General features: G+C 40.9%; 1 protein-coding gene across 2 annotated transcripts in view; it reads right to left on the reverse strand.

Moving 5' to 3' along the window:
- ANO4 (anoctamin 4) overlaps positions 1-17,485 on the reverse strand; it is a 142,350-nt gene that overhangs the window by 20,885 nt on the left and 103,980 nt on the right. For both annotated transcript variants that reach the window (XM_081024212.1, XM_081024213.1), the window contains 8 exons: positions 15,298-15,404; positions 13,802-13,857; positions 11,979-12,100; positions 6,707-6,841; positions 6,236-6,332; positions 4,325-4,385; positions 2,565-2,647; positions 886-1,026 (listed from right to left, as the gene is read on the reverse strand). In XM_081024212.1, the coding sequence (XP_080880338.1) occupies positions 886-1,026; positions 2,565-2,647; positions 4,325-4,385; positions 6,236-6,332; positions 6,707-6,841; positions 11,979-12,100; positions 13,802-13,857; positions 15,298-15,404 (802 nt within the window). The remainder of the gene's footprint in view (positions 1-885; positions 1,027-2,564; positions 2,648-4,324; positions 4,386-6,235; positions 6,333-6,706; positions 6,842-11,978; positions 12,101-13,801; positions 13,858-15,297; positions 15,405-17,485) is intronic.

Genomic DNA, 17,485 nt, shown 5'->3' on the forward strand with positions numbered 1-17,485 from the left:
TGCTACTGGAAGGATTTTTTTATTTTGACTATGGCAGACCAACACGGCTACCTATCTGTAAAAAAAACAAAACACTTCAGAAAATTGTGATCAAGTATTAAAATTGAAATAGTGAATTGTTTATCAATAATCCTCAAGCCAATCCTCTTCAGTAACACAACTAAAATTAAGGTTGGCTTACTCACAGTCCTGAAAAAGAAAAATTAAATTTATGTTACACACAAATCCTTAATAGAGCCATTCCAGACATGACGGTTTTCCTATGCATGAATATATTCAAGGACAGGGAAATGGGCTTGTCTGCGTCATGAGAATTGCCCAGGTAACTGTCTTAAAATCTGGGAATGCAAGTGGGCTGCCTCTTCAACAAATTAGGCACATTTTCTTTCAAGATCAAATCAATATTATTTTGATCTGTTGTTGCGGGGCCCCTAAAAGGCATGGGGCTCATAGGCCTATTTGGTAATCCAGCACTGAATGCATCATGCTCTAAAATAACCTAATGTGTCCTGTACATAATGTGTCCTGCACGTAAGGTAGGCAGGAATATGTGGTGGAGTAATTTGAATGTGAAATCTCCTGTCTTTATACTAAAGTGGCATAGTCTCATGAGTACAGTACTGTATCAGTTGCTTTTTCTGAATATGTTAGTAATACCTAAGTTTTCCAGTCAGCAGAACCTTCTGGCAGGTAAAGGTTTCAGGAACAGCATGCTAAAATACCTTTATACAATGGTTGCTTATAAAACAACTGTGTCAGACCGTGACACAAACCATTTTAAACATAAGGAACAGCTTAATAATATTATGAACTCCCCTCATTTTGCTAACAGAGATGAGAAAGTCTAGTTTTCAGACAATTCAAAAGGAATTATATTTTTCAAACCATAAAAAATATTCCAGATGCAGAAACAATAATTCTGCTGCATTTATCTGCAAATGCTTGATAAGGCTCCGGTTTTCCAGATATGGGATTCATTCGTTCTTTCTTGGAGTACTTGGCTTCAAACTGGGGCCGTATTTCTTCCTAAAGAACATATGAAAATTTTTAAACATAGAATTAGACAAAGTCCTGTACAGGAAGCCCCACATTATCAGAATTTTGTCAATATTACATGATTTAATTTAACATGAAAAGCAGTTGAGATATATCTGCTGAGAAAGTGCTTTCTGCTGCTGCCAGAAACTAAGGGTTTTCTATTGCACTGGAATTCCTTCCTAACCTGAGAATAAAAAATATTACTTAGCAAGTGAGTCAGAACTGTAGGATCACCGTCTCTTCCCACATTCTGCCTCCAGGTGGAATTACACAAGCTAGAAAGATACAAGCAACATACTGAACAGACTAACTTTGGTCTGTGTGATCCTGAATAAATTCTGGATTGGGCTGCTGCCAATGAGGAAAACAGGAATGTCACAATTCACAGCTCAAAATTAAGCTCTGTGGTAAATTAACTTATTTATTCCTATGAACAAAGCTATTAAAAGATGTATGAAGAATATTCACAAGATCACACCAGCAAGTTATGTAATATGCTCTGCTGAGTAAGATGAGAGGATTGATAGCAGATGCTAGCAAATAATAGAAGCTTCAATAAACTTAATTCCATTATATACCTCAGCAGAAAATGAAACATATGTTCTGTTTCTGGCAAGGAATGTTGTATTTACTGAGTAAAGTATCCCTGACCCAGATTAGGTCTTTGTGCCCTCCGCAAATCAGCCTACTGACATATTGCAGGCTCACAACAAGTCTCCTGTAAGCCACCATTTCATAGGTGGCAAGAAAATAGCCCCTATCTACTAGACATACCAGTTTTCATGTAAACATTCTCTGCATGGAGAAGCACTCAGCCATGCAAATCCCCCACCTTTATTCGAATACTGGAACAGCCTTACAGTGATTTAGCAAGCTGTAAATAGTACCAGGCCCACACTTATCCCTTTACCCTTTGCATATAAACTGCTTGCATATAAACAGTCCTGGTCTGTTTAAGCTAGACTTCCCGGTTACATCCGAAGCAGGGAACTCTGGTTTAATGTAAGTTTACTAACCAGTATTGATTGGTAAACTGGTATTGAAGCAGAGTTCACAATTTTGGATATTACAAGGAATTCTGGTTTAAATACAACAGGGTGGAAGGGCCAAAGCCAGTATGCAAATGAGGTGAGGGAAGGACAACTGCAGAATCCCGATGTCCTTTCCTGGCTTGCTAAACCATGGTTTGGCAAGCTGATATCCTTATATCCAGCATACAGGCTTGCCACCTCAGGGAGAAATAGGTCTAAGACTTCACAAAGTTGCCTCGCTTTGCCTGTACAGCTGCCAATCAATTTTATTTTAGGAATTGTTGCTTGGCTGATTTCATCCACCTGCTGTGTCAGTGACTCAGCTAATGTAAAATGCCATGGCCTAGAAAGGCTCCGGAAAGGATGGAAGGGAATCAAACTCCATGCTGGGATAACTCTCTTTCTTTCTCTAAAGCTGAATCTGTATTTTGAAGCCAACTTAACTAAATATTCTTCCTACTCTCACTGGTAAAGCAGCAGCATAGACATACAAACCTCCTCTTCTTCCCAGTCTATCAAGTCCCAGTCGTAGGCAATTACTGCTCGTCTTCTTTTCCAAAACTCCAGGAAAACAGTTGCTATAGTAGAAAAATGGAAAGAAATATTAACAAAATACCACATTAATTTATCATCTCATTGTAGTTGAATAAGGGTACATTTTATTTTGTTATGCAAACAGACATATTTTCTTTTGAGGAGCAAAACGTACTACTTTTGTAAAACCACTTGTCCTATGTGAATAATGCTTAAGCAGTCAACTTATTTCTCAGTGTTAAAAAGAAGTAAAAATAAACAATTTTTTAACTGCAACAGGCAACCAAATGAGAAATTCTGTGATGGCTGCGTACTCCCCCTTTCCAGTTTGGAAGTACACCTCTTGATTCTAAAGATTAGCACACTATTACATTAAGAGATTTTCAATCAAACATATCACTGAAAATCTATTACCTGAATTCTGTATCTGGAATATCAGGATTCCAGCTGAGCCAGAGATGCTTTGGGGGCCCCACACAGCAGCCCACTCACACTGAAGACATGGAGAAACCCACACCAGTACAAAAGCAGCCCGAAGAGATGCCTTGCCCATCCTGATCCCAGCCTTGAACCCCAATTCTCTCCCACCACTCCCAATCCACAGAAACAGATGGGAAGCCCAAACTTGCTAGAGGAGTGCCCATTTGGCAGCCAGGCAGTGCTATTAGCAGGAAACTATAGGGGGAGGGGGGAGTCTAATCTACCCAGGATGGGGGAGAAAACACAACTGCAAGCCATCATCCAGCTTCCGATAACGATCCTGCAGAGGGCCAGATGGAGCAGGACTAGGTAACATGTGGTCATCTAGGAATTACTGAGCTGCAACTCCCATCAACCCTGACCATCACTTATGCTGATTGGGACCAATGGGAGTTGTAGTCCCAAGGCCACAGGCTCCCTAGTCCTGCAGTTGAGGAAGTGACTATGTAAGTCCCTCAGCCTTCTCTAATGTTCCAGCTCTAACTCTTTTTGAGAGTTATTCATGAATGACATTGGAACATAGGAGGCTGTCTTATACTGAGTCAGACTCTACATATATCTAATTCAGGATTGTCTCTGCTGACTGGCCATGGCTCTTGAGGCTTTCAGACAAGACTGCTTTTCAGTCATAGCTGGAGATACCAGAAAGTGAACTTGGGATCTTTCCCATGCAAAGCATGTGTTCCACCATGGAGCTTTGGCCCCCTCCCCTGCAAAGCACACTGTCTAAATCCTGCAGATCTAATATTGTTCCTGAAATAAATGTTGCGTCTGGATGTTATCGCTTGAGCAAGGATTTGACTGTGTTTGGCCACAAAGGCCATAAATTCTGCAGAGCCTTTCATCTCAGCAGGGTATCAGACAGAAAGAGCTTTATTCTTTCAGAAAACATGAACATTTGCCACTTTCCAGAACATAAATCCTCTACATTAACAGGATTGTGGACTATGTTGGCAGACAACTGATTGAGTGCCAAGGGCCACATTGAAACATGTTGTTGTTGTTAATTTAATATTGAGTTCAAGATATCAGTAGTCTCTGACAATCTATTGCATGAACATGATGAACAAACGCGCTGTCTGGAAAGTTTCTAAATCAGAAAGCGTGACCTACAAATGTGAGTGGGGTGGGGTAGGGAAATGAGCCCACAGCACCATTAAAATAATCAAATATTTAGAATAGAATAAGATTTTTAAAAACAAAAAAGTACTGACATAACCTACCTTTAGAGCAGAACTTACCCCACACTGCCATGAAAACAGCAAAAAACACAGTAGCCCCATTGTCAAAAAGATGTGTTACCTATGAAAAGACAATCAGGTTCAGCCATTGATTTTGAATATTCTATTCAAAACTATCATTTTCTATTGTGTAAAAAATAAGGGCTATATCTTACTCAGGAAATTTGCTTAAACTGCAAAGGGTTAGGCCTAATATCAGGATGACAAACATTTATTAGGAGAAGTTTCCAACATGCTTATGATTTGGCTATCAGTAGCAAGCCAACCCTTGGGTATGTTTTTACTACCAGACCACTATTTATACATGTCAGCCCATTTGTAGCCTACAGTAATATATTCCTCTTTGTACGAGCCTTTCTGAAATCATGCAGTCATTAAGCTATCAAAGGGAAATCTGCTTGAACTGTTCTCCTGAGGGAAAAAAAACCATAAGACCCTGACACACAGGGAAGCAATTAATTACACTGAGAAGATATATGTGAATTAAAAGCTCAAGACACAAGTGTCAGCTGCACAAAAAGACCTCATCAGACCCTCATGCAGATTGGCTACATTTCCTGCTATCATACAAAGAGTTGCATGACTGCAGAGAAGAGGCATGCTTCCGTGATTTATTTTAGAATGTATAAAGCTCACAGAGGAAAAGTACAGAATTGCACCATTGAACATAAAGGGTAAGGCTGTGCACCAGATCCAAGCCAAATTTGAGCTATCTGAACAGATTTGGCCCTATCCCAGTTGAGCTGAGACAGTCACAAACCACTGAAGGTGGCGTTGGATGACCTGGGGGAAACTGGGGCTGTCACCGGGTGGGACATCAGGCAGGAAGGAGAACCATAATTCTGAAAGAGAGTGCTATGAGGGATTTTGGGCTTACTTTCCCCTCTCTCCTGGCTCGGGGTGAGTGTGAAAGAATAATAGCCAATCTAACCTTGTAGCAAGATCTGGGAGCACAGAGAGGCCTTATTCTGCTCTATGTGAGAATCCAGTGCTATGGCACTGGGAAACTTCCTTAAAAACCTAAGGAGAATCACTATCTATTGGAGGGTTAATGCTGTGAGCCCTTCCTTCTTATGCTCACACTGTATATATGTGTAGATAAAACCATACAGAGACACCAGAGTTTGTAGTGACCTTCTATCCAAAGCAGGGTTTTTTAACCTGTGCTTCACAGACCCTTAGGGGGTCTATGGATGAGTTTCAGGGGGTCAATGAAACACAAAAACACAGAAAAAAATAAGTTCAAGGGGTCCATAGCTTTCATCAGATTTCCAAAGGGGTCTGTGACCCAAAAAAGGTTAAGGACCATGCTTCTAAACTAGGAAACCAGACCTGAGGTATGGACTGTCACTTCAAAGTTCCTCAGTGCTCAGAGGCTGAGGCACACCACAGCCGGTATGTTGCAGTGATTAGAGTGTTGGGCTGGCACCTGAGAGATCAGAGTTCAAATCCCCACTCAATCAGGAAGCTCACTGACCTTGGGCCAGTCACTGCCTCTCAACCTAACCTACTTCACAGGGTTGTTGTGGGGAATAAATGAGGGAGGGGAGAACCATGTGTGCCACCTTGAGATCCTTGGAGAATAAGTGGGATGTAAATTAAATAATATTTTTAATGTAACAATACCATAGTTTGTCCTGCTTCTATTAGTAATACTTTAATTTCCTTTTTTTAAAAAAAACCTTTTTATTCAAAATTATGGTAAAACAAAACATATTATCCAGAAACAAGTAATACTTTAATTTCCTAAGCAGAGGCATCACCCTTGAAGGAGTTGCACTCATTTGCACCAAAGTTAAACTTAAAGTGTTTGGAAGTTTTAAAAGAAAACAATGTTTTTCATGGTACTAAATTAAACACTGTTGCTGTATGAAGTCAAAAGCATTTTTAATTTTTTAATATTTTTTTTACCTTGGCATAAACACAGCTGTCGGACAACCTCATGAAGGGGCAGTATTTATCACATATAGGGCACATTATAATCTCTGTAGCTTGGCAGACTTCTTTACTGGAAAAGAGAAGAGATCATGATTAATAGCTCAGTTTACAACTAATACGCTTCAGAGTGCTTTCATAATTTGGGCAGTGGAGTAGTGAGCAGGAGAAAAACAGAACAAACCTAAAATAAGCCATTTTTTTTTTACTTCAGAAAAAGTTAGTAGTAGTGGTAGTAGTTGTTGTTTAAGAGCTGCCAAGGAGGGTAAAACAAAAGATCAAAACAATACTGGTGTGTGGGAATGTTAAATAGCAACTGAATACATTTATTTATTGAATTGAATACATCTATTTCAGCTATTTGTATAATATTTAATCACTAAAGACCTCCATGCAATGCTTGCTTATATCAAATACACTAGTAGCCATGTTTTGTTTTCACTTCACCTGACTTGGCAGTGGTTCAATGTGGCTACTCCATACAGAAAGACAAAGAGTCCAACGAAGGCAGCTGGGAAAAGCATTCCTGTATACCAGCCTAACCAGGCAAAGTACAAGCCAATTTTCTCACCAAAGTACCGTCTGTCAAAAACACAAGGCAACAAAGTTATGAAGACATCTTTAATAGGATTGAACACTGGTTCTTAACATAAAAGTATATTATTCAGAGACTCATAAGAATGACATTTTACTTATATTAAAAACAAGGGGCAATTGTTGGGCTTTGAATGGATGGTTCATCAGGTCTCTAAGTTAAAACCCAGCCAACCTATCTACTTGCATTAACTCCACACCTTGTATTTTGTACTGTAGAATGTCTTTTTGTGGGGCAGGTTGGCATGTTCCAGTGATCTTCCTTGAAGTTCAGGCTTTACTTGCCAAATGCAGTCAATTTGTTTTTGTATTCCTCTGTCAATCAGAAGGTCCCTTGGGTCTTCCGACTGAACTGATAAACTTGTAACTGTAATGTGGTCTTTTGTGACAAGGACAGCAGGTTGGCAGTGTAAAAACAACACTGGCAACAGCTGCAAATCTGTCTTTGCTGCATGAGAGAAACTTCTGGCCTAATTGTTTGGCTGACATACTGAATAGCAATCTGGGTTCGCTCCAGTGCAAAAGAAAACTTAAAGTCTATGGGATTTACATGGCCTACATGAATCCAAGTCTATAATTTAAAACTGTAAAGCAAAGTAGAAGCAGAACACTCAGCTAAGATTTATTTATACTGCTGTTCTCCACTCCCTAGGATAGGTGCTTTTTTATTTTTTTTTGCTCTCTTGTTTCCTTCAGTACTTGAAATCCATGCCCAGTCCTGCAGCTGCAAGAAGCAGTGCACACATTGTGACTTCTGATACCAATGAGCAGCTGCTTCCAAGACCCCAAATGATGCCAGTGTTAATTTATGCATTGCAAAAGGACAAGGAGCGGGTGTACCAAACTGCTCTCTGTGTATGAATGGGATCCACAGGGCCTCTTCACTTGTAGTTTTAAAAGAGCACAGCCAGTAATGGTTTTATTGGCATGCTTTATGTGAACATTGACACAGCTAAACAGTATCATTCACATCATGCTACCATTAAAAAAACCTGACATCACCACTGGCAGAACAGTAATTCAGACGAGAGCTTGGACTGTACTGAGGATGATCAGATCAATAGTTCCATCTCTTTGCTCTCCCAGCCCTGTCAGATATGACTGTTGGGTATTATTACTGAGAGATGCTGAAATGCACTTTAGCCACCCAAAGCCAGAAGAACAATCAATAGAGAATGACTGAACTTCATGGGATCATTCTCACTTCCCATGAGACCTGCTTTGGCAACTCTGCCTCATTCCTACCCGTTCCATCGGATTGATGCCTAACACACACATAAGCACTAAGGGGCTGCGTAACCATGTTGCCCACATAAGCCTATTCAGGACGTACTGTATGTTTGAAGAGGCTATGGGGGAAAGTGCTGTCTGGTGCATGTCCTGCATCAGTAGTTACCTGGCAGCAGACACTGCCAGTTCTCTGACCAGCCCAGGCGGCTGGATCTACCTGCCATTTACATTTCCCACATAGGGACACTCTAAAGCTTGATAGCTAGATTCAGCTCTCTGACGTTTGGAGCGCTGGGCTGGATTTATTTAATGGTGGTCCTGGGTATTTGTCAACAGTGGGCCCTGAGAGTGGGTTCTCATGCTGCCCGAGAATCCCAGAAACTGATACTAGCCCCGAGCGTAGGCATCAATTCACACTGTGAAGAGCAGGCGGACCTTTTTTCCAAGGCCTGCATTCTGTAATAGGTAACCTTCGGGAGAAGGGGCATGTCACATGCCAGTGGTGTGCTAGCCAGAGGCAAAAGCAAGCAGAGAAACAAATGTGATTCTCATATTTGTACAATAGGCTACATTCCAGGCATGCAGAAGCCAGTGGTTTCCAACACCACCCTCAGTACTTCTCCATCCTCTAATCAAGCAAGCAAGAGACATCTTCACAGTTCAAAGATACATTCTAGCCAGGCTAATGCAGCTGAGGAAGATGAGCAAGGAGTAAAGGGGTCCAGTCTGGGGAGCTGGAGTGTGGCCTGAGAGAGCCCCATGGGCAGGACAGAGGCTTGGAGGGTCCCTGAAGTTCCCCACCCCTGGTGCAAAGTATGTATGAACTAGGAATGGGGAGAACCACAGCAGCAGACCCCACTCCCAACCTATGTGCATTTAACTTAATGCCTGCATAGAGTCAATACATGTCTGCCAAGACTTTTCACAGTTGGTCGCTTAAGCTGTTCAGGCTCCCCACTACACCCCACCAACTGCACACAGTTCGCATGTCTTCACATAGTAATCTGTCACTTCCTATTCTGTGTGTGCCAAAGGGCTTTCAAAGATCAAGCACCACGGACAGAGCTCAGTTATCATACGATGCAGTATCTGTTAAAGGAAACCAGCTCAGAAACTGAGAATATTAACACTTCATAACCACTACCTTGGCTGATCTTACAAACCCGACACATCATCCCTGGTCTGACATCAACATGCACAAAATTAGGCAGACATCAACAGATGTCGTCTGCTCTGGAAATGTCTTAATTGCCAAGTTGATAGTGCTGCCAGCAGGCAGGCAACTCATTCATGAGGATATAGGTGAGCTACTGATAGGCTCTAACATTTAGGAATGACTGCTCTGCTGCAGACAATAACATGTGCAATTTCAAGTGAGGAAATGCAGCCAATTCAAAGAGCTATTAGTTTTTATACCCTTTTGGGTATTTTTTTGTTTGCTTTGGAGCTTTTCCTGCAGTAACCTGTAAACCAATTTCAGGTGGAGATCATAAAGAGATCATCCAGAACCTTTAACAAAAGTTTTGATACATGCTTTATAGAGAAACCACACATCTCAGCATCCCATGGGGACATCTACTCAGAACTGTGCAGATCATTCACACACATTGTTTCCTTGCTTCTTTCTGGCAACTTTAGTGGCCAGCTGGTGTAATTAAACCAAAATTAATGACTGTTGAATGTGCCAGATTAATGGCACTGCAGAATTAAGACTTCAAATTTATTGCTAGAGAAAGCAGCAGTTGTACAAGCTTTCCCAGTAACAATGGAACTTGAATATGATCTGGTAGTATTCACCAGCGAAGAGAATACAGGGCGGTTTATTAGCTGCTTTAATACCTTGGTATCTCTGAATAGTGCCTGTGTGATCATGGACTGGGTAATGGGTATCATACAAGAACTCCCACAGGGGGCCACAGGAACTCTGCAAACATACATCTTGATTCACAATAGGTGGTTTGTGTACATAATGCATTAAAACTTTTATTGGGGCAGCAGGGAATCTTGAATCTTGGTATTTCATGAAAATCTCAGCTTCTTCTTTCCACATAAAAAAACTTAAAGCCTGCTACTCCATGGCCAAACTTGCATTGAAACTAAAGCAAATTAAAGGGAGGATTTCAAGTGTGCTGTGTTGAGTGATCTTGAGTATGTGCCATTGTCCCATGTCCCTTGAACTCTGGATACCAGGAGATATGACGATTTAACCATGCTTCTGAAGTCTGATGGATATTTACCTTGGGTAGTGGCACAGATGACCAGAAACAAATGTCACTACTAGAGCAATTTGCTTGCTTCTGAAGCAACTTAGTCACTATAAGCACTTATCTCTGTTTTTCTAGACTAATGGAGAAAAAGAATCAATATTGTGACATGAAGAAAGCTAAGTAAACAGAAAACAAAAAGATGGACTGCAGCAGCTCAGAGACTAATTAGTGTCATAGAACAATGTATATTTGCAGCTACAAATGATTTTCAAAAATTACTCCCAAGCGACCCAGAATCTTAGTCATCTACTAAGGCAGAACTCTGAAGTTAACTCTTAGCTTTTACTATAACAGAGTAATGCATTTGGAAAATGGTCAGTGTGCCCAACATTATTAGGCTGCCAAATTCTGTACGCCCCAAGAAGACCCTTGTGAGATTTCTAGGCTAGGTATTTAAAAAAGCACCCTTGGAATAAGGTGAAAGATTTCAAAAGGAAGAGAACTTCAACAGTGATTTAGGAATCAAATCATGTTGTGGTTTGTTGTATTTTCCAGACAGGATAAGAACCAGGTTTGAAAGGAGCCCCTCTATAAGTATGCCCTGGCAGGGGGCAGTAGAGCCTGGATCATGTTCTGAACATCTTGGGTGGGTGGGTTTAGCTGCCACTTAAATTTTTCACAATGATATGTTGCTGCTCTGTGACCGTATGGGAAACTAATATGATAGCTGGGAGCAGCTGCCCAATACAGCCTGGAGTACTGCACTGGGTTGTGGTTTTTTTTTGGGGGGGAGGGTGTCCAGGGCACATGTAAGCAGTGGTCCCTGATGGGGCACTATGATCCTGGCAAATGCCCCAATATGCCTGGTACTGACACCAGATCTGTTTGCAGAAAAAAATGCAGTCCAAGAGCAATCTCCTATTGTTGTTATTCATTTAAAATTATTCTCTAAAATAGCTTCATATAGTTACAAATATACTTTTTATCAACCCAGCATTTCCTGCAAAATATTTACATTTTTTTTCTTTTAGGAAATCAGTTTTAAAAACAAACGCAGAGAAAGCAAATCTCCTAGCAGTTGCTATATTTTAGAAAATATGTTACTGCTGTACTGTATCATTTGCAGACTTTCAGACACCATTCTCAATTATGGTATCTTCAGCCACACTTTACTCTTAAGCATTGGTGGTGGTCTATTCGCCTGCAATGCGGATGCAACATCGGTGATGAAGGGCTGGAAGGGAGGTTGGCCATAGTTCATCTGCAGCACTTATATGCTGGCATACTAAGTCTCTTATAGTTGGGATTTAAGCCACAACTTTTAACTAAGGATATTGGGTGGACACTTTGTGACTTCATACTGCAGTCCTTAAGTGGGCAAGATGCCATCTGGGGTGCCAATGTGGGTTTTAAAAGTGCCAGAAATCTAGTTGTTGTGACTATAGGAAAGAGTAATACTTAGCACAAGTCTATGACTCAACACATACTATAGTAGTTACTCAGGGTTTCGGAAAGTGGTCCCCTCTCAGCCCTATCTGGAGGTGTCAGATCTTGGGAGCTTTTCACGCAATTTATGTGCTCTACCAGTGACTACCAGCCCTTCTCTGCCACTTAACAAGCTGATTTAATTCATCCAAACACAGCAAAATATATAAAAAAATGAAGAACTGGCTTTTAAAAGGTTTTACCGTACAAGATCCAAAGGCTGGTATTTATACCAAGCTCCCCATGAAGCCCAGCACTCATAAAGTAGATGCCTGTGGTTTTCTGCTCCATGAGTTCTTATGGATTTTTTACTTCTGTAACCACCCTAAAATAAAGGTTGTAAAGGAGAAATTAGTGAAGAAGTATTCATTAGAATAAACATACTATTAATGTAAGCAAACACACACACACACACACACACACACACACATTCATTTAGTATTATTTTCACACAAATAAACAGCATATTGCTATTCTTCAGATTCCAATTCCTAACCTCGGGTCTACAAACTCCCAGAAACTTTTGAAGGAAGATAAGAGCACTCAAAGGAAGCAAATCTAATGTTTGCAGTTTCTTTTCTAATGGAAGTTTTTATTTTTCTGGGCTTCCAGATAAGATCTTAGCATTAAGGTTGCATTGTATATTTCTTAGCAAAGGCGCACAAAAATTAGCCAAAAAGAACAAACAACTTTGCTGTTAGATATGTTTGTAACCTTTTCTTACATGATTGTGCAAATCCCAAGACATGTACTTTGATCTATCAGTTACATAGGATCAGTGATCACAGAACAGCTGTTTTATACATGTTAACATTCACATGACCCTAACAACAAAGTATGGCAGGGTTTGGAAATATATGCAGGTAACCTCACAGATTGATTACTACTGGACCAGCCCTCAAAAACTTTGTAACACTTCAGCTAATACTGGATGCTGTTGTTTACTTTCTTATAGGAACAGACAGGAAGGAACACATAATAATACCAGCACTCCTAAATTTGAATTGTTATAGTGTCACCCAGGCATGATCACTTTGGGTACTGTTGTCCTGCTGTAAGAATAAGGAAACCAGAAGTTGGAGTCCACTTTGAGGAAGATCCAGAGACCAATGCCAGGTCAAACTCCAAGGTCAAGTTTGGTGAGGGAGGCAGTTAATGAAATAACCATAGTCCAGTCACAGGCCAAAGTCACACACACAGGAAAGTCAGGTTCACAGCAAGACAACACAGCTGACAAGAAGCTGCAGTACAGAAGCTGCTCCAGAAACTTTCCTAAGCAACTGCAGCCATTTATCTATGAGCCTGCTATGCCCCACTCTAGGCACACCTGGTGATTGTCACAGCTATCTGAGGAGTTTGATCTACTAATGAAGAAGCAGCTCCTCATGAGTAGCATGTTACTCTCAAGGAAGTCTTGGCTTTCAGATGAGCACTCCACTGGTTCTGCACTTTGCTGAGTTGGTACTATCTTGGGCTTGGACGTGGCTCAGCTTCTAACTCTGACTTTCTATCAGGTGGGATGCCATAAGGCCTGGTGCTTCTAATTTGGCCTTGCTGCTGCCTGGCCTAACTTCTTGTTCTCTATGGTCCCCTTCAGGGTGTAACAGGCCCTCCTCTGAGGAGGATTCCTCTAGAAGGAATTTGACATCTGTTTCGACCTCTTAAGTCACACATGGCCTCTCCTGAATCTATCAACTTCACAAAATGTGGTGCTCTCCAGATGTGACTGGCCAGTGGTCAGGGTTGATGGGAGCTGGAGTCCATCTTGGGAGAACATCGTTGCCTATCCCTGATACAAACTGTTCTCTGAAGTCTTTTAACAAAGCTCTTCTTGGAGATTTGTCAGACTCTATTGTACAATAGAACGATGGTGTGGAAATGCCTTGAGTCTCAAAGGCAAGTATTTCTACAAAATGCTTGTACCCAATCCAGCAAAAAACAGGATTAATATTACTGATGATAATTCTAGTAAAAGTCATCTAGAGACTATATTGTGTTTGCTAAGAAAAATAATAGGAAATAATACCTCATGAAGAGGAAATGCAGCTTCATAGGAGCCATTAGTAAGCAATCGATTCAGACCTAAAAACAAAAATATTCAATATATAGCATGCAGGGTTGGAATGACAATAGTGCATTAGAAATAATACAGTAACAGCTGAATGTTGGAAAAGGAACAGCAAATTCTTTATAACACTTTATAAAGGTGTGGTCACTGTTGCAGAGTGGTACAAGCGCTTTTGAACACCCACATTTCTCAGAGCTCCTTGTGAATGGCTCTTAATTTTGCTAGGATAGTTTTCAGGTATCCTATCCTATCCTATCCTATCCTATCCTATCCTATCCTATCCTATCCTATCCTATCAAGTGCCTGGGAAGTTCTGGTATCTGGTATCTTATCAAAGAATAATATGAGTGCCAGCCATGGCATCTCTTAAGATAAGGGTAGGGAACTGCATGCCCACAGCCTGAACCTGGCCCCTGAAGTCTCCCACATTCCGCAGCAGTATGGGTTGCATTGAACAAAACAAACAGTAACTGCCACAGTCTATCTCCAGATAAAGTCTGGCATTTTTTGGGATTTTGCAGAGTGCTCCAGCATATTCTCTGCACCACAGCAACAGCAGTTAAAACTGCAGTACTAGGATCTTCAGCAGCAATTGCAATCACTTATGCAATAACCGTGTGCTGCATTTTATTTATTTAAAATATTTGTATACTACAATTTCATTTTTTAAAAAAATACCTATAAAGAATAAGATATAAAACAGTAACTGACTATTATGGAAAATAGTTAAAAAGTCTAGATGACAAGATGTCCTAGTGCTGCTGTGGTGCCCTGTCAGTCCTGCCTTTGCCTCTTTGCCTCTGAGGAATGGAGAGGGTGCCATTTACCTCCTCCTTGTGTCATAGCCCAGTGCTGCAGTGGGAATTGAATTAGCATTTAGGAGTAGAAAGGTTCTGTGAATTTCATTTCTTTCAGTTTCCAAACTTAAATTCAGTTCACGTTTCTGCAGCAGATTGCGGATTTATTTTATTTATTAAATCCTCATGAAAATCTGCATTTTAGTTCAATTTTCTCCTAATAAACACTTTTTTTTTGTATGAAGTTTTGACTAATGTACACATTTTGGTGAGCAATTTCTCCTAAAATCATACATTATTGCTTGTTATTTCTGTGAATATATTCATACACTTTACCCAATATATGCAATATTGTAAACCCAGTTTGGAAAACTGCATCGCAAAATTTGGGTAAGTGCAAATTTCAGAGGATGGCTGTGTTATGGTTCTCATATCGTTTCAGAAACCACAATTTTAATAGATTCATTTGCAAATGCAATTAAATCTCTTCCCCATCCTGAGCACCCTCATCACTTTTCAGATTGATTGACCAAAGAGGTGAGGTTGTGATTTCCCTCCCCATTAAAGCATTGGGATGCATATGGATGTTTAAAGCTACAAGCCTACTTACTTGGAGAGGCTAATAAGCAGTAAAATCTGTTGCTGTCCCACACTTACCAATTTTATTTTTTCCTTCTTCGTATTTCACTCTCTGTAAAATATGATGAACAATTCTACTTCTTGTAGCGTTGTTGAAGAACGTGTCTTTGTTGTGGATGATGAAGCTATTTTTGAAAACAAGCACAAGCAAGATAGTTATTGCTCATGACGATACAAGGAGGTGTCACTGACATCTCTGACAAATCAGCAGTAGAATGTAATAAAAGAATTAATTGAACCACAATATGAAATTTCTGCTAAGGTGGGTTATTTGAAGGACACTGTATATGAAAAAAATCTTTTTTTATATATAATAACATGAGCTTGTGGTAACAGGGCCAGCCCAAGACATTTTGGCACCTGAGGCAAACCACAAAATGCCGCACCAGGGGAAAAGGGATGAGAGCTAGATAAGGAACAAGGGCTGGGGGATAAATGTATACACAGTTTCTGCTGCCACTATGAATCCTGCTGCCTGGGGCAGCTGCGTCACGGGTGGGCCGGTCCTGTGGAGTTCAATCTCAATAGAAGTAAATAAGCTTCAGTAAAGCAGACTTCACAAGTTGGTAGATCAAACTGGACCTCTGCCTGTCCAAGGCTGTGGTCAAATGCAACAATTATGGAATTTAATGAGCTGCATTATTCCAGGTCAAGCTACCTTTCCATTTTGCCCAGTATTGCCCACTCAGACTGGCAACAACTCTAGCAGAGAGAACTGTCCCATCATCTGTTGCTACCTGTGGAGATGCTAGGGACTGAATCTGGGACCTTCTGCTCAGACATGACAGTAGCCACATGAAAATTATTAATCCTACCTTGGGGTTAGGGTACAACCTCACTTCCTGGGTGCCATGGAGGACTCTCAGATGACTGGTGCAACATAAACAATGTTTATGCAAGGGATACAGTGAAACATCCAAAAGTCAGATAATGTATTTTGAATGACAGGGGATTTATTTTAATTGCACTCAGTTTTAAAAATGAAGCAATAACATTGTTACTATGCACTTCCTAAGAGATGAGTAAAACTGGAAACTTGGAAATTTAAAAATGTTCTTGCAGTGGCTTAACAAGGCAGAATAAAGGCAATGCACCAAACTGTCATCTAAAGAATAGCCTTGAACTAACAGGACTGCAGCTGAAAGCCAGCCAGCCAATTAATTTCTTTTGATACATTCTCTGTTGGAAACTTTCCAGGTTGCAAACTTTAGCTTGAGGCCAAATGTAATGTTACCCTTTCATAAAAGTCCACGCAACAACTCCTTGATTTACAGGAAGGTCTCCAGATGGACAAGAGTAGATTTTGGCCTTTATTGCAAGGTCATTAAGGGTCATGATGACAGGCCATTCACACAACTAACAATTGCATAAGTGGTTTTAAAAGGTAAATCTGGAGCTTCCGCAATACAAATAGCAGGCACATGGGGCCCAATCTGGATCAAAGCAAAGGTGCCTGCAATTTACTTTTAAAAATCACTCACACTGTTGTGTAGGAAGCATTATGTCTTGTTTGGCCTGAAGAGGTGAGCCTTGAGACGAGCAGTTTAAAAATACACAGATCCCAGTCTCATGCACTGGCCACCTATTTGTAAGGAAATCTTTTCCCTTATAATTCCCATTGAAGGATCTAATGCCATATGCAATAAATGTACCACAAATTCTACTACAAAACAAACCACGCCACCTTCATTTTCTGTTATTAGTTATTAGCATTCCTAAAGTCACATGCACTCCTAAAACTTCCAGGGATAAAGTACCGTATTTTGCGCCCCATAGGACGCACCGGCCCATAGGACGCACCTAGTTTCTTTGGGGGGAAATAAAGAAAAAAAGATTTATTTCCCCCCCAGGTGCGGGGCTGGAAGAACCAGGTCGGGGAACAGCGGGAAGGTGCGCTCCGCCTCCCCACTGTCCCCCGAGCTTGTGGGGCTGGCGATGGGGAGAAGTGCGCTGAGCCCGGGACTGCAGGCAGCTCTGCGCAACCCTCGGAGCCGGTCTCCCGAGGGTTGCGCAGAGCTTCCTGAAGCCTGCATTCGCCCCATAGGACACACACACATTTCCCCTTCATTTTTGGAGGGGGAAAAGTGCGTCCTATAGGGCGAAAAATACGGTAATTAAAAACTCAATCTAGTGTTACAGTTGTTTTTTGTCCCTTCATTACTATATATAGACATAGAATTATAGAGTTGGAAGGGATCCCAAGGGT

This window comes from Podarcis pityusensis, assembly GCF_964106645.2.
Source record: "Podarcis pityusensis genome assembly, chromosome: 10".
NCBI classification, from domain to species: Eukaryota; Metazoa; Chordata; class Lepidosauria; order Squamata; family Lacertidae; genus Podarcis; species Podarcis pityusensis.